Here is a 23,133-nt window from a genome sequence, read left to right on the forward strand (position 1 = left end):
TTATTGAATCTAATAAGGTTGATCTTTCAATATTTGCAGGTAACTAAAGGCTAAAATAACAACAACTTTAAACGTTTTTAGTTGCAGCCTGATGAAAGTTGAACCTGAAGATGAGTCAGACACTGAAGTGAACGGTTGTGACTCTGAGCATGAAAACGCTTCACACTGAACGGAGGGAATATCATTTTTTAAAAAGTGTTCAAGCAAAATCAAACGTTTCCCTCTGAGAGAGAATTCAAACAAGACTTCATCAAACAGATACAGGGAGCGGCGCCATTCAACCGACCAATGGTGTAACTTCATCAGTCAGTCAGTCAGTGTCAGACTTTCACATTTACAGTTCAGCGTCTGTTTCATTGGTTTCAGCCTTGGTTAGGGTTCGGGTGTGTCAGGTTCAACCTTTTATTGGTAATTTGAAACTGTGACAATTAACTGACGCATCTTTTTCTCTCCGTTAAAACTAAAACAGCATTTTTCTCCAAAACAGAAACGAGGAAAACGGAGCTTTATAGAAACGCTGTTGTGTCGTATCGCTGCAGGCGGCGGCGGGACGGCTTCACGCTTATTTACAGTTAAAACGCAGCTAAATTATAAACTGCCCCTGAAACAGAAACCATGAACTGTTTCTTCTTTGCTGGTTTTTCTGTGTCTGGTTTGTTCAGACAGTCTTCTGCACATGCTCAGTAGACGGAAAATCAACCATTAACAATGACGTTTATCTACCGAACAGTCCAACAGTGTGTCGGCTCTCTTTCTTCCAAGAAAGAAATAATGTCGTCATCTTTAATTTATAAATCTGCTTTTACAGTTTTTCTCATTTCTGAATCCACAAAAATCTAAAATCATAGTGAAACTTCTTCTTTACTTTATGTTTTCTTCTATCTTTGTGTTGCAGTGAATGTTTTTGTTTTAGTGTGTGTGTGTGTGTGTGTGTGTGTGTGCGTGTGTGTGTGTGTGTGTGTGTGTGTGTGTGTGTGTGTGTGTGTGTGTGTCTGAGGAGTCATAACAGAGCTGTAAAAACATGACTTTGTTCCTTATTGCTGCTGATAACTGAGTATTTAAAAACGGGGAAACTTAGACTCCAGGAAGTGAAGGTGGACTTTACTCACAGACGAGGAACCCGGCGCGTTTCCAGCTCACTGCAGGATATTCCCCCGCTGTGTGTGTGTGTGTGTGTGTGTGTGTGTGTGTGTGTGTGTGTGTGTGTGTGTGCGTGTGTGTGTGTGTGTGTGTGTGTGTGAGTCATCATGCATATTACGTGCTTTAAAAATGAATCGCAAACAAAACACATGCATCATTTCGCTCTGACACAGAAACCTTCAGGTCTGAACTGTGCAGTCTGACTCATTTACTGTATATAATGTTTTTACTGTACGTGCTGATGGGAAGTTAACTGTCATGTTTTCTCATGTGAGGTTTACAGAAAGCGTGGGCAGCGACAAAGAGCTGAAGAGTGAAAACTTCAATCATTTAAGAGAAATTTATCCCCCAAAAAAATGCACCAAAACAAGAAAAAATGAAATTATTCAAAGACAAAATTAACAGGATTGTCAATATGTGTTAATTAAGGGGAAATAAATCAACTATTTTGATGGTTTATCAATCAGCAATATGGCTGAAAATCGATATTTATCACGATTTATGTTAAATTATTATTTCTTTCAAGTTTAAAAGCAGATTTTTGCTGCTGAGAGAAAGTTAATTGTAGTTTTTAAGTTTCTTTTCAATCATTTGACAAACAAAAACTATTATAAAGATAGGAATCTTTTTTTTCCAGCATCCGACTGGTTGGAGCCAAAATCATATCTGAGACTGGACAACATAAGACAACCTTAGCAACCACCTTGGCAACCACCTTAGCGACCACCTTAGCAACCACGTCTACATAACAAACGGCTGTTTATGAGCATCCACAACAAGATGACGTTAGCTCGTCAGTAAGGTAGAAAAAATGAGTCACAAACAAAGCGAAGTTTTGACTTTCGTCCAACATCAGATCAGTAAATAAGTGTCTCAGTGATAAATAAATAACGGTTGTTAAGATAAACAATTAAAAAATATTTTAAAAAATAGTTATAAAAGCAGCATCAGGTTTGTTAAAATGTACATTTAGTATTTTTGTTGGTTTTATATCATTTGAAATGATATTTGCACCATTTTTTACCAAAAGTAAGACTGAATGCTCCTGAAAATGTCAAATGGTGTAACCACAAAAGAATGATAAATATTACATATTTTATACAACTAGAGAGAAAGAAAGGAAAGAAAGATAAATGAGTAAGAGGATAAAGAAAGTAAGGAAGAGGACAAAGATAAAGGTGAAAGAAAGAAAGAAAGATAAAGGAGGAAGAGGAGAAAGAAGGAAAGATAAAGGAGGAAGAGGAGAAAGAAAGAAAGAAAGAAAGAAAGAAAGAAAGGAGGAAGAGGAGAAAGAAGGAAAGAAAGATAAAGGAGGAAGAGTAGAAAGAAAGAAAGAAAGAAAGAAAGAAAGAAAGAAAGAAAGAAAGAAAGAAAGAAAGAAAGAAAGAAAAGAAAGAAAGAAAGAAAGACAAAGGAGGAAAGAAAGAAAGAATAAGAAGTAGGATGAAGGAGACAAAGATAAATTGTAAATGTTTCCTGATCTCCATGGTAACCAGAGTAAATGTAATATTTAGAACAATTGTATTCCATTACCTTTATTTAATATAAAGTTATAATGTAAGATCATGCCAAACTAGTTGATATGGTGTTTTATTGACAATTTACTGTTTTTAAGCGAGTTGAATTATTTGGTACAAAGTTTTTATGGTTACACCATTTAGACATTTTTGCCATAATCCTCTAATATATTCTCTCTAAATGGATTAAAAGCAGAAATTTGATGCTGGGTCCACAAAAAAAGAATGTGTGCAAGTTATTCATACGTTTATTTTCACATTTTAACCCTTTTAAATTTAAACTAAACCACATGGACATAAAGAAACCTTCACTGACCCGTAAATATATCAGAAAACCAGAGAAAACCTGATCTGTCCCCTTTAAAGAAAGAGAAACACTCCCTCTTTCTGCGGCTCTCGTGCTGTGAATGTGTTTACTGTGAGAGTCTGTCTGGAACAAAATGAATGTAAGAAAGAAGAAGAAGAAGAAGAAACACAGCTGCACTTCATCTTCCTCCCCTGTCCTCTTCTCCTCTTCGTCGCTGGCGTTGACCGAGCCAAAGAGAGAGAGAGAGAGAGTCCGACGTCGAGGTCTTACGTAATCCTTACAACACTGTGCTGATTGTGCTGAGAGCAGAGCGAACGTCTGTCGGTCTGCTGCCGCTACGACACATTCTTCCCTTTAAACCTCGGCCCGACACCAAGAAACATACAACACGCCGACCTTTGACCTGCCAGCTGCCAATCTGTGTCACGGCCAGAGTAAACCCCGAACCCTGGACAGCTGATTTCAGACGCTGCCTGTATGGAAAACACACCTCGAACACACGTCTGCATGCTGATTCTTTACACTGTTTAAACCTTTATTCTCCTTTTTAAGAAGATAAACAACCTTATGAAGCATATTATAACATATTACTGATGTTATCTTGTATTTTAGGTGTCTGTTCTTAACTTTCATTTCAATTTTAATCAACATTTTCTCATTCTTTCTTGTTTTAATCTTTGAATACGTTACATAAAAGCACTTTGAATTGTGTTCACTCTATAAATAAACTCATCCTGCCTTGTTTACAGTGTTTCTAATAAAAGATTTATACTTTACAAAGTGAATAAAATCTAATCTGCTGCCGGTAATCTGCTCATTAAACTGAGTTATTATTAGTGAACTGATCAGTTAATCATTTATAAGATAAACAAACAGACATTTCCAGCTTCTACAATGTTTTTTTCTGGATTTTTTTAATTTTTTTTTTAATTTTTTGGATTTTTTGTGAATGTTTTTTTTTTTTTTTTTTTTTTTTTGTGAATGTTTTTGATTTTTTTGGGATTTTTTGGGGGATTTTTTGTGAATGTTTTTGAATTTTTAAAATATAAATGTAATATATTTGTGTGTTTTTTCAGGACTGATAATCAAACAATGTTACATTTATTTATACATTTTTATTTTCAACTTTATTTTATTGACAATTTTTTGTTTTATTTTCATTTTATTGATTGATTTTCTTCACTTTTGTTCTCTTTCCTCCGTCTTAATGTTGCTGCCATGTGTAAACCATGTATTGATTACTTTTTATTATTGTACACTTGTGCTTCTATATTAAACTGTACTTGAGGATTTTACATCTTCTGCTACTTTTATACTGTTTTATACTTAAAATATTGTATTTATATACTCGACTACATTCATCTGACAGCTTTAGTTACTTTGCAGATTCAAATTTTCACATACAAAACACTTATTATTATTGTTGCTTAACTGTTTACGGGTCCATTTTTGTGTCCATGTGGTTTAGTCAAATTTAAAGGGGTTAAAATGTGAAAATAAACGTATGAATAACTTGATGAACATTATAAAAAAATCTAATAAAAATGCTTTTGTAAAGATTTAATGCTGTAAACTACTTTATTATGTTTAGTGGAGAAAAGTCAAGACAATACTAAATATTCTGAAGAATTGTTGCCAAGACTTTGCAGCTGAAACACAAAGTTCAGCCCTAAATTAAAGAAGTAAAATGCGTATTTAAGTGCTGAAAGGAGCAGAAACGTCCGTCGAAGTGTTGCCGATAATCGATCTGTGACTCTCGGCTGAAGAGGAAGTCTGAAAGACGATAAAGACTTCGAAGCGTCCTCTGATGTGAAGTGTGTTTAGTTTTAGACCTGAAAGGGTTTGAAGTGTTGATCCATGTGTGAGCAGCCAGATGTTGATGTTTAATTGGGTTTAACTTGATTTTTCGGCCCATTAACAGACAACAAAATCTACTAATTGAATAAAAAATAAAGGATATATAAGTTGGGTAAAGTTTAAATGTACAGGTCTGTAATTTCCTTCAAGTTTAATGTAAAGTAAAATGTAATTAAGCATTAATTAAAGACAAAAAACCAGACAAAGGTTATTGGGTTTAGTTAGTGATGAAGTTTCCTTTAAACTAAACATGAACATGAACTATGCATTAGTTGGTTGTAGAGCTCAGTTGATTGACAGGAAGTCGATCGGCAAGTACATTTCTCATCCAAGCTTCTTAAATGTGAATATTTTCTGCTTTCTTTCGTCTTTTATGACAGTTAACTGAATATTTTCGGGTTTTCAGACAAGACAACACATTTCTATCTTACATCTTGAGCAGTAATCAACCTTTTTTACCATTTTGGACCAAACAGCTGATGAGTTAATTGATAAAATAACCAATCGATTGGTTGATAATGACGATAATCATCAGCAGCAGCCTTTATTAGTTTATTCTTCACATACTGTATCTTCAAAGACTACTTTATTTTTATTCTTTTCATCTTCAGCAGACTAAAAGACGCTCTAGTTTACATCATCAATTGATTATAATTATTCAATCAGAAGCGTACTAACTGAATACTGTCTCTATTATTAGTACTTAATTATATTATTCTTTCATGGAAACTTCCTTGGAAATTGTCAGGACTCTTAAAATGAAGCATCAACAGTAATGACTACAGGAAATATCTGACATAAAGCTGGATATACGACATAGTTTATAGTTATGTTTTGTTGAAAATAGGAGATAAAAACACAAAAAGTACAATCAGGTTATTTGACTCTACGCCTTCTTTAAACTTCATTTCACTTCATTATTTTCTGTTTTACTTTCATATTTGTGAATATTTACAGTTAGACAAAGACTCAACTGTTCATAATTCATATAAACATACATGTCACGGTGTCTGACAGCAATGTTATTGATTCTTTTTAAAGTTATTGGTATAAAAATATATATTCTAAGTACATTTAAGTAGCAAGAAAGTCCAATAAGTCCATCACACACAAACTACAAGCTCAAGTTCATTCACAAAAATCAATATAAACTCACTATTAATCAGCTATTATCAACTAATACAACATTACTGTATTTATCTTCATTATTGTGTTCTTCTCAGATTGAAGGTAAAGACACTATAAGTTTGCATAAATCACTGCGGGTGAACCAGTGCTCCCAGTATAAAGCTGTCAAGGGCAGCAGCTGGTTAACAGACCCTCCGGGACCTCCAGGCCACCGGCTGCTCCCGGCCACCTGCCCGGCCAGCAGGCTCCCTAACCCGGCTACAGCCTCCACACAGCACCGGGGAGATGGAGGCGAAGGGGACGGAGGATTATTAATTTTTACTTTCATTTTGTTCCGATATAATAATCTTTACTGAAAGCAGCTCCAGTGTGGATGAAGGTATATTAAGAAGGTGAATAAGTCCAATTAATATTAATATAGCTTTCTTATTTTAATCCATAAGTTACAATATAAAACAGTAATGTAATCAGCTGTTGCCGGGAGAACTGATCAGCTGTTCGGTGAGATGAAATAAAAAAAGTCCGGTGTGGATATTTAAAGGTGTCGGTGGTTTGTTGCTGCTGGTTGTGTCACTCACCACATGTAGTCCCATCCAGGGTCTCTCCTCTGCTGCATGGGTGTCTGTCTGGGACCGGTGAGGCCCGGAGAGGAGTCAGGAGGAGGAAGAGGAGTCAGGAGGAGGAGGAAGAGGAGGAGGAACATGGAGGAGAAACCGATCCCGTTAGTCCGTTTTGGTTTTTGTTGGTTGGTTTTGTTTGTCTGAACTCCGGCGTCTACCGCAGCTCTCACCGAGCCTCACACACAATGGCGAAGCCGAGAGGAGGAGGAGGAGGAGCTGAGGGAGGAGGAGGAGGAGGAGGAGGAGGAGGAGAAGTGTCACTAAAAGAGGAGTGACAAGTTAGCGGGAATATGGCACTACAGCGTTTCCTGTTACAAGCTTCAAACTAAAAGAATATAGTCTTACATGGTAGGTAAGAGCAGGTGGGGAGTTCCGGTCCTCTGAAACGATGCCAACGCGGAAGTAACTTAAAACTGCATTCTATCAAAAGGCCACCAGGGGGCGACCGTTTTGGTGTCAAAAGGACTTCCGTCTCTATACAAGTCAATGGAGAATTCACCAACTTCTCACTTGATTTCTAACCTCAGTAAACGTTTTCAAAATGTGTTTATGGTCTCAATCGCTAGTTTAAAGCCTTCTTCAATGCAGTATGATGTTCATTTGGGACATTTTGGCCTCCCTGATTTTATATGTTACGATAAAGCAGGGTATGCATTAGGGCGTGGCTACGTCGTGATTGACAGGTTGATTGGTTCACAGGTTCAGGAGGGCGCCTCTTGCTCCTCCTGATGCCCATATAAGTAGAATCCCTGTTTTTATTTTACCTGGCATGCACCGGAAATTTTCAAGATGGCGCTGCTCAGATCCGAAACTATTGGCCTCCGAGCAGCAGTCCACAAACCAATGGGTGACGTCACGGATGTTATGTCCATTTTATATACAGTCTATGGGTACAACGGAGTATTAGGGCCAGGTCAAAAAAAAAAAGGGGGGGGGGGGGGGGGGTTTCTTGTGCCTTACTTTTTTTCTTTTTCCTGGCTTTTTAAAATGTATTTATTTTTGCCTGGCCCTAATACTCCGTCATAGCGTTGGAATCACCAGAGGCGATTTTAGACCCTTTTTAGAGATGCTCAAGCACCCTTAAAGGCCGTGTAAAGTGAATTCAGACATTTTCTTCTAAACACATTAAATCATAAATGTATTTCTAAAAAAGGTGTAAAAAGCATTTCAACCATTTAGATTTGAATTGTGGAGCTAGGCTTCACAAACTGTGTTTCAAGATTTCTGTGTCTGGATTTAATGGGCGGGTCTGGAAATCACAGCGGCATTATTTAACGCGGCGGTGATTGACATAAACCCGCCCCTGCTGCTGTAGAGGTATAAATACATTCAGCGCACACTACTACTACTACAGTCTACAGTTAGCCAGTTAGCTGAGTTAGCCACCGAGTTAGCCGCCGAGCTAGCAGCTGAGTTAGCAGCAGAAACCTCTCAGACCTAGCGTCCATGTTCCTGGTAGAGGTGGTGACTTTGATTGACAGGTGACACTTGGTAGGGGGCGGGGCTTCAGCGGACTCGGCGGCCACTCCCACAGCGTTTGGGAGCAGAGGAATAGGCAGACTTTTACACAACTTTGAAGCCTAATTTCATATATTTTTTTTTAATCATTCACATTTGGCAGGGTGGTTAACAACACACTTTTCTGTGGTATGTCAAACTCAGAACAAATATTTATTCTTACTTTACATGGACTTTAAACTTTGATCTCAGCACCCCTAAAAATAAATAAATAATAATTGTTTTGTTTTTCTAAAAATGTTTTTATACGGGTTTAATTATTTTGCCAGCCGTCTGTTAGAGATGGGACAAACACTTATGCTACAGGTTCAAATAGGTTTTATTTTAACAGGTTTAATGTACTTTAGATAGTTTTGTCATTAATATATAATCTATCCCTCAGCGTTCATTAACTATCTTAGAGTCCTCTCTGTAGAAATCTGTGACTGTTTATTCTGAATCATTATTATTATTATTAAACACTATAATAGACCACTCTACTATGTATTAATATATCATGATGTAATTAGCAAACCAGCACACGTCCAACATTAAAGGAGAACAAAGTTATGAAATTAAAATAAAATTCTATTTTATTTTACCTAACATGAAGCACTTTATTTAAACAGTAACCATACATCTTCCTTTTTAATCAAATACAATGAAGATGTCTTTCTCTTCTTTCTCTCTACATGTGTAGATATGTCTGTTGCCAGCTGTCTGAGATCTGAAGATCAGTTTCTGTGCTCCATCTGTCTGGATGTGTTCACTGATCCAGTCAGCACACCATGTGGACACAACTTCTGTAAAAACTGCATCAATGAACACTGGAACAGTAATGACCAGTACCTGTGTCCACTGTGTAAAGAGACTTTCTACACAAGACCTAAGCTTCACATCAATACATTGCTCAATGAGATGGTTTCTCAGTTCAGACAGGAAGCTCAACAGAAAGCCAGCAGCAGCAGCTCAGAGCAACAAGCTGCCAAACCAGGAGAAGTTCCCTGTGACGTCTGTACTGGAACCAAACTGAAGGCCCTGAAGTCCTGTCTGGTGTGTCTGACCTCCTACTGTGAGACTCACCTGGAGCCTCATCTGACAAAGCCAGGTCCGAAAAGACATCAGCTGATGGACCCTTTGGAGAACCTGGAAGACAGGATGTGTATGAAGCACGATAAACCTCTGGAGCTGTTCTGTAAGACCGACCAGACATGTGTCTGCGTGCTCTGCTCTGTTTTAGAACACAAGACACATGAGTTTGTTCCTCTGAAAGAAGAATATGAAGGAAAGAAGGCAGAGCTGGGGAAGACAGAGGCTGAAATTCAGGAGATGATCCAGAAGAGACGACTGAAGATTCAAGAGATCAAACACTCAGTTGACCTCAGTGAGGAAGCTGCAGACAGAGAGAAAGCAGAAGGTGTTCAGGTCTTCACCGCTCTGAAGAAGTCTGTTGAGAAAGGTAAAAATACCCTGATCAATTCAATCAACAAGAAGCAGAAAAAAACAGAGAAACAGGCTGAAGACTTCATCAAAGAGCTGGAACAGGAAATCTCTGAGCTGAAGAAGAGAAGCTCTGAGGTGGAGAAGTTCTCACACTCTGAAGACCACCTCCACCTCCTCCAAAACTTCCCGTCCCTGAAAGCTGCTCCACCCACCAAAGACTGGACAGAGGTCAGCGTCCGTCCATCATATGAGGGGACTGTGGTGAGAGCTGTGGCTCAGCTGGAGGAGACGCTCAGTAAACAGATGAAGAAGCTGATTGAGGCTGAGCTGAAGAGGGTCCAGCAGTATGCAGTGGATGTGACTCTTGATCCTGATACAGCACATCCTTATCTCATCCTGTCTGATGATGGGAAACAAGTAAATCATGGTGATGTGAAGAAGAATCTCCCAGACAACCCAGAGAGATTTACACGTTATGTTAATGTATTAGGAAAGCAGAGTTTGACTTCAGGCAGATTTTACTTTGAGGTTCAGGTTAAAGAGAAGACTAACTGGAATTTAGGAGTGGCCAGAGAGTCGATTGACAGGAAGGGAGAAATCGCATTGACACCTAAGTATGGTATCTGGACTATATGTTTGAGAAATGAAAATGAGTACAAAGCTCTTGCTGGGCCTTCAGTCCGTCTCTCTCTGAAGTCTCAGCCTCAGAAGGTGGGGGTGTTTGTGGATTATGAGGAGGGTCTGGTCTCCTTTTATGACGTAGATGCTGCAGCTCTTATCTACTCCTTTACTGGCTGCTCCTTCATTGAGAAACTCTACCCATACTTCAGTCCCTGTAATAATGATGGTGGTATAAACTCCGCCCCTCTGATCATCTGTCCTATCAATCAAACTGATTGAGTCAATACGAGGATGCTGATTGATTAAAGACCAAAACTTATCAATTTTAAATGAAAAGATTTACTGTCATTAATGATAACAAATTAACATATTCAGTAGTAATGTACAGTGTAAACGTATTTTCATCAGGATCATTAATGTATTAACACCCATGTTTACTATATCTCATTTGAAAGCCTCATTTATGCTTTTAGTCTATGCAATAACCTTTAATAAATCTATTGATTCGTGTCCATAGACTCATTTTTTGTGTGTCATGATTTTCAAACAAATGTATTTCAATGTTAATCACATTTTGTGCCTGCAGTAAATATTTTTCAGTATAGGGATATCAAATATGTGTTTTGGTTTAAAGGTAATATTCGTATCCCAGTGTAGTTAACTTGACAAAACTACTGCTGTAGTGTTCACAGCACACCGACAGAAAAATGGTGCATTGTGGGACCTTTTATGGAAGGCATGAAGTGTCACTGAACAGTTTGATGAGTGTCAAAGATGCTGTGTCCTTCTCAGTCACCAGATCAAACACCAAGGGTCTGATTTACTAAGATCCCAAATAAAGGTACTAAATCGCGTGCACAGTGCAATAGATTGCGCGTTTCGTTAGCGTGCGTTTTGCGGCTGATCTACTAAGAATAACTGTAAATGAAAACAGGTGCAACAGGTGCAGACAGCAGTATTTAAATGAGGATTTTGTGTCTTAATGGAGAGTTTGGACGAGCCCACAGTGTTTGGGAGAAGAGAAAGAAGCAGACTTTTACAGAACTTTGAAGCCTAATTTCATATATTTGGTGATTTTTTTAATCATTCAAATTTGGCAGGGTGGTTAACAACACACTTTTCTGTGGTATGTCAAACTCAGAACACATTTATTCTTACTTTACACAGACTTTAAATGAAAACCTCAAGCAGTGTGTTGTTGTCTTTTTAATCACCTTGTGAAAAAACTCAAACTTTCAACACATGTAATTAAGATAAGCAACACCTTTTCACATGTGGAACTCCTCCCACCTGTTAGATACAGAACCACCTTTGCTTCATGATATTTCACAATAACCCTGACAGCTTCAACGTCATTCTGCAGAAATGAAACTAAACATTAATCAGAGGACAGCACAGCTGCAGTCGAGTCGCTCCACTTCTGTCCAAATATAAATGAAACTGAGTTCATCAAGTCTTTCTCAACAACACAGCAGAGTCTCTGCCAAACACTGGTGAGTACAACTGATCATATTTAATGTTTCAACAACCAGCTTTAACACAGGAGACAGGAAGTTCATCTCTTTTCATTTCATACTGACACGTGTGAGATTGTTTACAGTATATACAGTGGTTTCAGTTCAGCCAGACTTGATTGTTGCTTGTGATTTGTCCGTCTTGTTTTTACATGTGATTGTGTATTTGATAGTTTTCTTTTTTTTTTTTACCTGTCTGCAAGTCAAGTTTCCCTTATGGGTCAATAAAAGCAACTGAACTGAACTGAACTAACTGCAGCTGCTTTTACAGACTCAGTAAAAAACACTTTAAGTGTTTTTAAGTCTCTGTCAGTTCTCAGGACTTTTGTAAAGTGTAACTGAACCTCTGTGGTTTGGAGTTTAGCTTCACTGCTATTTCCTGATCTTTGACTATTTACTGATCACTTCCTACAGACACATTTCATTTCCTGTAGCTGTTTCACATTAAAAGCTTTCCACAGCAGGACACTTTTATTGTGAAGCAGCAACAGGAAATAAAATGTGTTTGTCACCAAGTCAGCAAAAGCTTTGTTAGCAGTGAGATTCTTCAGTAATAATTCTTCTCTACAACAAGATATGAACATATTCTGTGATATTTTATCAGTGCATCAGATTGTATTGAGTAATAGTAAAAGCACAAGCAGCCACAATGAGCTGTTAGATAAAGAGCTGCAGATGAGTCTCTGACTGTAGTTTGTACAAACCAGCACACGTCCAACATTAAAGGAGAACAAAGTTATGAAATTAAAATAAAATTCTAATTTATTTTACCTAAAATTAAGCACTTTATTTAAACAGTAACTATTGATCTTCCTTTTTAATCAAATACAATGAAAACTTCCTTCTCTTCTTTCTCTCTACATGTGTAGATATGTCTGCTGCCAGCTGTCTGAGATCTGAAGATCAGTTTCTGTGCTGCATCTGTCTGGATGTGTTCACTGATCCAGTCACCACACCATGTGGACACAGCTTCTGCAAAAACTGCATCAATGAACACTGGAACAGTAATGACCAGTACCTGTGTCCAATGTGCAACAAGGTTTTCAACACAGTACCTGAGCTTCAAATCAACACTTTGTTCTCTGAGATGGTTTCTCAGTTCAGACAGGAAGCTCAACAGAAAGCCAGCAGCAGCAGCTCAGAGCAACAAGCTGCCAAACCAGGAGAAGTTCCCTGTGACGTCTGTACTGGAACCAAACTGAAGGCCCTGAAGTCCTGTCTGGTGTGTCTGACCTCCTACTGTGAGACTCACCTGGAGCCTCATCTGACAATGTCAGGCCTGAAAAGACATCAGCTGATGGACCCTGTGGAGAACCTGGAAGACAGGATGTGTATGAAGCACGATAAACCTCTGGAGCTGTTCTGTAAGACCGACCAGACATGTGTCTGCGTGCTCTGCTCTGTTTTAGACCACAAGACACATGAGTTTGTTCCTCTGAAAGAAGAATATGAAGGAAAGAAGGCAGAGCTGGGGAAGACAGAGGCTGAAATTCAGGAGATGATCCAGAAGAGACGACTGAAAATTCAAGAGATCAAACAGTCAGTTGACCTCAGTAAGGAAGCTGCAGACAGAGAGAAAGCAGAAGGTGTTCAGGTCTTCACCGCTCTGAAGGATTCTGTTGAGAGAAGCCTGAATGAGCTCATGGATACGATTGAAGAGAAGCAAAGAACAACAGAGAAACAGGCTGAAGACTTCATCAAAGAGCTGGAACAGGAAATCTCTGAGCTGAAGAAGAGAAGCTCTGAGGTGGAGAAGCTCTCACACTCTGAAGACCACCTCCACCTCCTCCAAAACTTCCCGTCCCTGAAAGCTGCTCCACCCACCAAAGACTGGACAGATGTCAGTGTCCGTCCATCATATGAGGAGACTGTGGTGAGAGCTGTGGCTCAGCTGGAGGAGACGCTCAGTAAACAGATGAAGAAGCTGTTTGAGGCTGAGCTGAAGAGGATCCAGCAGTATGCAGTGGATGTGACTCTTGATCCTGATACAGCACATCCTCATCTCACCCTGTCTGATGATGGGAAACAAGTAAATGATAGTGATGTGAAGAAGAATCTCCCAGACAACCCAAAGAGATTTACACGTTATGTTAATGTGTTAGGAAAGCAGAGTTTGTCTTCAGGCAGATTTTACTTTGAGGTTCAGGTTAAAGAGAAGACTAACTGGAATTTAGGAGTGGCCAGAGAGTCGATCAACAGGAAGGGAGAAATCACATTGACACCTCAGGATGGTTTCTGGACTATATGTTTGAGAAATGGAAATGAGTACAATGCTGGTAATAACACCCCAGTCCATCTCTCTCTGAAGTCTCCTCCTCAGAAGGTGGGGGTGTTTGTGGATTATGAGGAGGGTCTGGTCTCCTTTTATGACGTAGATGCTGCAGCTCTTATCTACTCCTTTACTGGCTGCTCCGTCACTGAGAAACTCTACCCATACTTCAGTCCCTGTAATAATTATGGTGGTAAAAACTCTGCCCCTCTGATCATCTGTCCTGTCAATCAAACTGTCTGAGTCAATACCAGGATGTTGATCGATTAGAAACCAAAACTTATCAATTTTAAATGAAAAGATTCACTGTCATTAATGTCCGTGTAAAGTAAGAATAAATATGTGTTCTGAGTTTGACATACCACAGAAGAGTGTGTTGTTAACCACCCTGCCAAATTTGAATGATTTAAAAAATCGTCAAATATATGAAATTAGGCTTCAAAGTTGTGTAATAGTCTGCCTATTTCTCTTCTCTCAAAAGCTGTGGGCGTTCCCGCCAAGTTCGCGGAAGCCCCGCCCCCTACCAAGTGTCACCTGTCAATCAAAGTCACCACCTCTACCAGAAACATGAGAGCTTTCTGCTGCTAGCTTAGCTGCTAGCTTGGTGGTTAGCTCAGCTAACTGGCTAACTGTAGACTGTAGTAGTAGTAGTGTTAGATATTAACAATAACTGGCCACTAGGCAGGTTAAGCACTGAGGAGAGCGGACTCTCGGTCTTATATAGTAGGGGAGGGACCATAGTCACGCCATTACCCGTTTTTTGTAGGCTCAGAAAATCAGGAAAAATGAGAGGGTGAGAAACAGTTTAAGGCTCTATCTCCACAATTCAGTACTGCATAGTTATCAGCCTTTTCACATGTTTTCTGTAACCATTTTCCAACATGTATAATATGTTTAGAAGTAAATCAATGAATTGACTTTACATGGACTTTAATGATAACAAATGTAAATATTCAGCAGTACAGTGTGAATTTATTTTCATCAGTTAATTAATGCAATCCAGCTAATTTGAAAGCCTCATTTATGCTTTTAGTGTATATAATATCCTTAAATAACAGTCACAAAATGTGATCTATTGATTCGTGTCATGATTTTCAAACAAATGTATTTCAATGTAAATAACATTTTGTGCCTGCAGTAAATATTTTTCAGTATAGGGATATCAAATATGTGTCTTCTTTGATACACAAAGGGTCACTCTGATGTCTGTTCTTACCTGCTGGTGATGAACGCCACTGTGAGACTGAATTGTGTTTATTTGAATCGACTGAATTTTAATTGAACTAATCTGAGATGTGGATGGTGATTCAGAGCTCTGGACCCGAGGTTAACACTGTCCATGCAAAACAACACACTGCACAAAATAACCTTAAAACTGTTTGTGAAGATCAATTTGAATATAAGTTAAAATGTCAACAGAGGAAAATATAGAACAAATGATTCATTTGACAAATGTAAAGGTTTTGGTTTAAAGGTAATATTCGTATCCCAGTGTAGTTAACTTGACAAAACTACTGCTGTAGTGTTCACAGCACACCGACAGAAAAATGGTGCATTGTGGGACCTTTTATGGAAGGAATGAGGATTCACTGAACAGTTTGATGAGTGTCAAAGATGCTGTGTCCTTCTCAGTCACCAGATCAAACACCAAGGGTCTGATTTACTAAGATCCCAAATAAAGGTACTAAATTGCGTGCACAGTGCAATAGATTGTGCGTTTAGTTATTGTGCGTTTTGCAGCTGATCTACTAAGAATAACTGTAAATGAAAACAGGTGCAGACAGCAGTATTTAAATGAGGGTTTTGTGTCTTAATGGAGAGTTTGGACGAGCAGAAAGCTGCAAGCGCAAAAATGAAATGTGATCAGGTTCATGTGGAAGAGGTTAACTAATATATTGAGTTATAACAACAACAAATATTACCAGAGAAACCCACATATGGGAGAGTATTAGTGATGAAGTCAATGCTGTTAGTAAAACCACAAATATTTCCACAGGTGGAAGAAATCCGTCCTGTGCGTATTCTGTCATTGTGCCTCCGTCTCCTCGTCTCCATAGTAACAGCAGGTTAATATCTGCCTTTCAAAGGTATTATTTATAGACGCAGTTAGCATCAGGTTTGGTAAATCACAATGCGAGTGCTAAATAACATATTTGCATTTTCTCCTCCCTGTATTTTGCACACTGAGGTTAAAACGCTTCATATTATATTCATTATGGTAAACTACTAAATGGACAGCGTGTATTATCCTGCACAGTTGTAAGATGCAAACCTCAGTGCGCTGCGTTAGTAGACCAGCTTGCACATTTTTTGCGGGTGATGTCAAGTTTGCACACGTTTCTACACATGCAGACCTTTAGTAAATCAGACCCCAAGTGTACAACTCTGAGACATTGTGTATTTTGTATTTGCAGCTGTGTGCAGCACTTTTTGTATTAGGGCACCACTGTAGTGTCCTGTCAGTTATGTATTATTTTGACTATGTGTTGTATTGTCATGTACATTAAAGTTATTCTTACCTTATTAGACAGCGCTCCTGAAAACATTTCTTTGTGACAGATGGTGTTCATCTCACATATAGAGTTTCACTGACTTGTAGAGATCATGAAGAGGAGTTTTGACAAACAAAACCTTTTGAACAGCAATTAGAAACTCTTTTTTTGGGGACCCCCACACTACAATGGTTGGAATCACATAAAAGAGGCAGAAGAAAGTCTGTTTTGCCAAGTAAAATTCTCACTATTGAGTCTGTGACCAACTCTTTAAAAATCTCATATTGATCCATGATATTCTTAGAGGTTTTATGGTCTGTTAAATGTTCACAACTGTTGCCACATTTCAAAACACTGTGGAGAGAGTGTTTTCCATCTGTATTAAATTATGAAAACGTGTTACTTCAGATGGCTGAGCGTGGTCCTTGAAGCTTGAGCGTTAGTCCAGTACGCTGTGGTGGTTTCAGTGATTCAGACAGTTGGGAGACAGAGCACAGAAAGTTGGATGTTACTCGGCACCAAGAGACTTTCACTACTTCACTATCTCTGGAAAACTGTCCGGAAGATTTCACGCATACTGTTGAAATGTTGAAATAAAATGCAAATCAGGTGGCTTTCCCTCTGTAGTGGGGTCATGATGAGTACACACGAAATAATGGAAACAATGATTAATTGTTACTGTTGCTTCTGATGATCAAAGTCTGTCTGGAAATAGTTTTTCTGGAGTTCAGACGAGAACAAAAACATGATCTAGTAGGTCTGAACTACAGCTGATATTAATATACTTTTTGTCAATGTGATGATTCATATTTGTTCTAAATGAATCTATGAACTGATAAATGTCAAAAAACAAGTAAAATGCTGCATTGGACAGCAGTTCTTATGCTTACAAACACTGCACTGAAGTGTCAAGTTGTACGTTGTTGGTTGTTGCTGCAACAATTGGCTGAGGTCAGACATTTTTTGTCATGGCAACGCTGCAAAACTGAGTTGTAGTTGTTGAAATACTCATTGGTAATATATGTCGTCTTAAACAGAGGAGAACTTTCACCCTACAAGACATAAACTAAGATAAGATAAGATAAGATATTCCTTTATTACTCCCACAATGGGGGAATTTGCATTGTCACAGCAGCAAGTGGACAGTAATAGAATAAATACTAAGTACAAAAAAAACTATAAGAACAATAATAGTAAGAAATATGTAGTAAAATAGTTGTGACATTATTTACAAGATTTACAAGAGTAATATTGGTATTGAGTGGTAATATACCAGATATTCTTATTGCACAGATTAAAGTGAAATAAATATATATGTATATTATATGAATATTGCACACAATTGAAATTATTAGTGTTGTCCGTATACATGAAATACTAATATTGCAGAGGATTGGACATTACAAGTGCAGTGTGTCCAATTGTCCAGGTTGGGGGGGGAGTGTTGAGGTTTAATGCTCCCTCAGTTACTGTTAATATCATAGACTGTATATAAGAAATGGACGTAACATCCGTGACGTCACCCATTGGTTTGTGGACTGCTGCTCGGAGGCCAATAGTATCGGATCTGAGCAGCACCATCTTGAAAATTTCCGGTGCATGCCGGAAAAATAAAAACACGGATTCTACTTATATGGGCATCAGGAGGAGCATGAGGTGCCCTCCTGAACCTGTGAACCAATCAACCTGTCAATCACCACGTAGCCACGCCCTAATGCATACCCTGCTTTATCGTCACATATAAAATTAGGGAGGCCAAAATTTCCCAAATGAACATCATACTGCATTGAAGAAGGCTTTAAACTAGCGATTGAGACCATAAACATATTTTGAAAACGTTTACTGAGGTTAGAAATCAAGTGAGAAGTTGGTGAATTCTCCATTGACTTGTATAGAGACGGAAGTCCTTTTGACACCAAAACGGTCGCCCCCTGGTGGCCTTTTGTTGGAATGCAGTTTTAACTTACTTCCGCGTTGGCCTCATTTCAGAGGACCGGAATTCCCCGCCTGGTTAATATTGATTGATTTTGAATTTGTTTTTGTTGAGTTTTCAATAGAATAGTGATTAATAAATGACGAGCTTTAAGAATTACAACAAGAGTTTTAGCATTAGACTGTGTTATTTTACAATTTTGACTCTCAAGAGTTACGTGTGATTTTGAATATTATAATACAAAATATTACCCACATATAACCTTATTATTGTTGCTAGGTTACCATATTGTACCAAAATCTTACAGTTTTACTTGAAATATCTTAAAACGTCTTCCACCTCTGGATGTGGAACCAATTTACATTTTTTTTTCTTTCATGAAGCCTTTGGAGGTTCAATCTGTCATCTGTTTTTGTAACAGTGTTGGCTGCTGCCTCGCTGCCACCAGGTCCGCCTCCTTCATAGTAAATACTATACGTCTCCACTTCTGGCAGGATAAAATGCATCATCACTTTTAGCCTGCTGCTTACTGTGGAGTTAATGCATGTTTCAGTCCAGTTTACGCAGAGCTGCTGCTGTGTTTTCTGCCTGAATGTCAGCAGTCTGTTTATCCATGCGACTGTTTTCTGGCTTCTCCTGCAGAGTGTACAACCACAACTATGTGAAGTATTCGAATAATTCTGCATTGGACATATCAGTAATATCCAAGCAGAGAGCAAGTCCTTTACTGTCAGCTGTGCACATTAAAAACTACACATACTACAAACTCACTTAAAGAGACAGAGAAGGAGTTTGATCCACTTATATCTAAGCTACTATTACAGATGTTACTATTACAGGCTTTCTAATGACTTATACCATGTTACATTTAGCTCAGTTCAGTGTGTTTTAACAGAAGTACCTCATAATATTTAAAATAATAGAACACTTTACACCAACAGAGCTGCCTCTAACAATAATATTCATCTACCTGACGTATTATTTGTGTTGCTTAATTCCTTAAAGACTGTGTAAAGTGAATTCAGACATTTTCTTCTAAACACATTAAATAGGTCATAAATGTATTTCTAAAAAAGGTGTAAAAAGCATTTCAACCATTTAGATTTGAATTGTGGAGCTAGGCTTCACAAACTGTGTTTCAAGATTTCTGTGTCTGGATTTAATGGGCGGGTCTCAAAATCACAATAGCACGGTTACACACCGGAGCATAAACCCGCCCCTGCTGCTGTAGAGGTATAAATACATTCAGCGCACATTACTACTACTACAGTCTACAGTTAGCCAGTTAGCTGAGTTAGCCGCCGATATAGCTGCCGAGTTAGCCACTGAGCTAGCAGCCGAGTTAGCCGCCGAGCTAGCAGCTGAGTTAGCAGCAGAAAGCTCTCAGGCCTAGCGTCCATGTTTCTGGTAGAGGTGGTGACTTTGATTGACAGGTGACACTTGGTAGGGGGCGGGGCTTCAGCGGACTCGGCGGCCACTCCCACAGCGTTTGGGAGCAGAGAAATAGGCAGACTATTACACAACTTTGAAGCCTAATTTCATATATTTGGCGATTTTTTTAATCATTCAAATTTGGCAGGGTGGTTAACAACACACTTTTCTGTGGTATGTCAAACTCAGAACACATATTTATTCTTACTTTACACAAACTTTAAATGGACATTTGATCAAAACACGAATGTGAAATTAAGTTTCAGTAAGTTTCTTATTGAGTATTTGGGTTGAAGATTGTTGTTAAAGAGCCTCAACATATTTTAAATCACATCCACTTGTAGCATGAATATATCACTTCTGTCTGACCTCATTAAACCAATCAGGAACTGACAGTTAACACATGATTTTAATAATCAAACTACGTTATTCCTGTCATTGCAATTAAAAGAAATCCACCATTTAATGAAAGTGTCAAACACGTGATCCTGTAAAAGAGAAATTTCAGCCAGGACAAACAGTCTACTTGGCAAAAGTGCTTAGAAAGTGATATATTGAAGTTAATATGAAACATGTGTCGTATCATTTTTTCTGTTTCATTCAACTTTGTTAAAATGAGACAAAGTTCAAAACACAATAACCTATAAACATGTATGATCAATAGGAAACAAAGTGTGAGGGAATTAAATGAAATAACACAAACAGAGCTGCAACAACTGATTATTTGTCAACTATTAAATGAATCATCAACTATTTTTATCATCACCATATACCCAACTTCTCTTGGTAGATAATCAATTTGCTGATACATGTATGGATGAACATAATTGGTTATGTTTTGTATTTTTTACCTTTTTGATTAAAAAAACAAAAAAAACCCTATTTAAATACTACTTGTAATGTGTTTTATGAAGACTCTGATGAAGGCTTTTCTAGAAATTTCACTTATTTATAATCAATTTTTTTTTTAATTCTAGTTCCAGCTCAGGTGGGGAGTTCCGGTCCTCTGAAAATGAGGCCAACGCGGAAGTAAGTTAAAACTGCATTCTATCAAAAGGCCACCAGGGGGCGACCGTTTTGGTGTCAAAAGGACTTCCGTCTCTATACAAGTCAATGGAGAATTCACCAACTTCTCACTTGATTTCTAACCTCAGTAAACGTTTAAAAAATGTGTTTTTGGTCTCAATCGCTAGTTTAAAGCCTTCTTCAATGCAGTATGATGTTCATTTGGGACATTTTGGCCTCCCTGATTTTATATGTGACGATAAAGCAGGGTATGCATTAGGGCGTGGCTACGTCGGGATTGACAGGTTGATTGGTTCACAGGTTCAGGAGGGCGCCTCATGCTCCTCCTGATGCCCATATAAGTAGAATCCGAGCAGCAGTCCACAAACCAATGGGTGTCACGGATGTTATGTCCATTTCTTATATACAGTCTATGGCCTCAAGCCACAGTAGTTGTCACTTCTTCTTGATGCATATTGTTCATAATTACTACAGCTAGCAGCCGCTTCAACATCATTTTGCCGGCACGACTGATGCTGATGTTTTTCTTGAGGGAGCAGTCTTTTTATTTTAATCAGGGCTTCAAACGTAAGGATATCTGCTACTGACTGACCCTGACATCACAGCTGAGTCAGTGCATTTGGTGACTAAGAAAAGCTGATCAAACAAGGTTTTTCTTTCTTCTTCCAGGCATCAACACGCCCTTCATCTTCCAGTAAAACTTTGCCGTAAATCCAAACGTACATGTTCGTCCGTCCTTGTTGGAAACAGCGACAGGATCGTCCACGTGCTGCACTCTCTCAGGCAGCTGCTCAGCAATGTGCCGGTTAGGGCCTGAGTTAGGCAGAGCGTGACTTAATTGCAGCCAGATGGACGAGAATGAAAAGCAGAACAGTTTCCAGCAACCAGCAGCTGATCCCCTTCAAAATGAACATGTGAGGAAAGATATGGAAATACCATCTGTGAGCGCTCGACTCTGAGCTTCACAACACGGTTTACTGATAGAAGTAAACCATTATTGTGGTGGTGTTTTGGTCACATTGAGCAGGTTAGAGTTTGTTGGCTTTCACACTTCACTGCAGTTTAAACCTTTTTTTTCAAGTCTGAGATCTTAACCCTGCCATGTGACTCGAGTCTGGTGCTTTTTGAAGTGTAAAAATCTGCAGAGTTGGCTTTTTTTTTTTTCATTCAACATTTGGAGGACATGAATCTGGGTGACAATCAGATCCAGAGACAGACCACTTATAATACAACTTGAACAGTATGTCAGTGTTAATCTCTAAGACTCTAAGATACAACAAGACAAAGAGACGATTGAAGATTAGATGCCTTAGTTCAGTCAAAGTTCTGCTCATCGTCTAGGCTAGTTTATATCTTTCATTTGTCTTCCTGAGACAATTTGAATAGATAAGAGGCTATTTATCTATTATTTAGTTACCTTCTTAGCAGTTAAAGGGGATATATTGTGCAGATTTCCAGGTTTATATTAATATTTTGAGGTTGAAACACATTGGGTCCAGTTGTACTTGCTGCCAGCTGTTTGTTAATTGATGTCACGTGTAATTTACTTTATGAAAGAGGACATATTCTGCACATTTCTCTACATTTATACAGAATATATATACAGAATTATAGATTACCCGCTCCCCAAGTCTTAGAAGTTTGACCATGTTTAATTTCCGACATCATAACAGTCAATAAAATAACAGAAAACCACAGAAAGCAGAATGTGTCCCCTGTAACAATGAGCCCTGATGTGAAGGAAAATGTTTGATTTCTCTATAATTTCTAAAATTACTTGTTTTATTAAATGTTGTGTTTGCAAAGTTTGTCCTTTTACTGAACATAGTGTACCATTGGGAAGAGGGAGAGTTTTTGTGAATGTTAAGGAGTGTTATGTTGTTGTATGTAAATGAACAAAAATGACCAATAAATAATGTTGTAAAATGATATATATATATATATATATATATATATATATATATAGTACTCACAAAAAGTCAGGGATATTCGGCTTTCGGTTGAAATTTCAGGATGAACCTAAACCCCACTATAACCTTTACAGGTGAACTTAATGTGACCTTCTCTAAACTTTTGAATGCACGTGTCCAACAGTTCAATGTTTCAGTACTTTCTGCACAACTTGCTGTTCTCTAACAAGGAGCTTAACGGCAAAATTCACAACAGATGTTTGATCCATGAATCGACCAATACATTTCCTGGTTCAATTAGAATTGGTATTTAAACAGTCCTCCTCATCATGCTGTTCACATTTTGACATCATGAAACCAAGATGACACCTAACAATTGATCAACAGTACCTCGCCATTGCGAGGCTTCAAACAGGATGTTCTCAGAC

At 38.3% G+C, this 23,133-nt stretch overlaps 4 protein-coding genes across 7 annotated transcripts in view; 2 read left to right on the top strand and 2 right to left on the bottom strand.

The window, feature by feature from the left end:
- The window catches only part of LOC134000029 (SERTA domain-containing protein 2-like), a 14,205-nt gene extending 7,520 nt beyond the window's left edge, over nt 1-6,685 (bottom strand). Inside the window, exon 1 of the mRNA XM_062439340.1 lies at nt 6,528-6,685. The gene's annotated coding sequence lies outside the window, so the exon portion shown is untranslated. The remainder of the gene's footprint in view (nt 1-6,527) is intronic.
- Nucleotides 1-23,133, bottom strand: part of LOC133999487 (E3 ubiquitin-protein ligase TRIM39-like) — an 87,402-nt gene that overhangs the window by 37,038 nt on the left and 27,231 nt on the right. The gene's annotated exons all lie outside the window — the stretch shown is intronic.
- Nucleotides 8,769-10,409, top strand: LOC133999610 (E3 ubiquitin-protein ligase TRIM21-like). Of its 3 annotated transcripts, none has more exons than XM_062438869.1 (2): nt 8,769-9,450; nt 9,574-10,409. In XM_062438869.1, exons 1-2 carry the CDS (start codon nt 8,769-8,771, stop codon nt 10,407-10,409), a joined length of 1,518 nt encoding a protein of 505 aa, XP_062294853.1. The 3 variants fall into 3 exon arrangements, with proteins under 3 accessions (XP_062294853.1, XP_062294846.1, XP_062294838.1); XM_062438862.1 differs by having other exon boundaries at nt 8,769-8,995; nt 9,032-10,409; XM_062438854.1 differs by having other exon boundaries at nt 8,769-10,409.
- Nucleotides 12,516-15,140, top strand: LOC133999581 (E3 ubiquitin-protein ligase TRIM39-like). Of its 2 annotated transcripts, XM_062438823.1 has the most exons (2): nt 12,516-12,742; nt 12,779-15,140. In XM_062438823.1, exons 1-2 carry the CDS (start codon nt 12,516-12,518, stop codon nt 14,154-14,156), a joined length of 1,605 nt encoding a protein of 534 aa, XP_062294807.1. In that variant the 3' UTR covers nt 14,157-15,140. The 2 variants fall into 2 exon arrangements, with proteins under 2 accessions (XP_062294807.1, XP_062294798.1); XM_062438814.1 differs by having other exon boundaries at nt 12,516-15,140.

This window comes from Scomber scombrus, chromosome 2 (genome assembly GCF_963691925.1).
Source record: "Scomber scombrus chromosome 2, fScoSco1.1, whole genome shotgun sequence".
In the NCBI taxonomy this organism is placed as follows: domain Eukaryota; kingdom Metazoa; phylum Chordata; class Actinopteri; order Scombriformes; family Scombridae; genus Scomber; species Scomber scombrus.

Bases quoted from the DNA above. Each gene is read 5' to 3' on its own strand.
- LOC133999610 (XM_062438854.1), top strand. From the start codon at position 8,769: ATGTCTGTTGCCAGCTGTCTGAGATCTGAAGATCAGTTTCTGTGCTCC.
- LOC133999581 (XM_062438814.1), top strand. From the start codon at position 12,516: ATGTCTGCTGCCAGCTGTCTGAGATCTGAAGATCAGTTTCTGTGCTGC.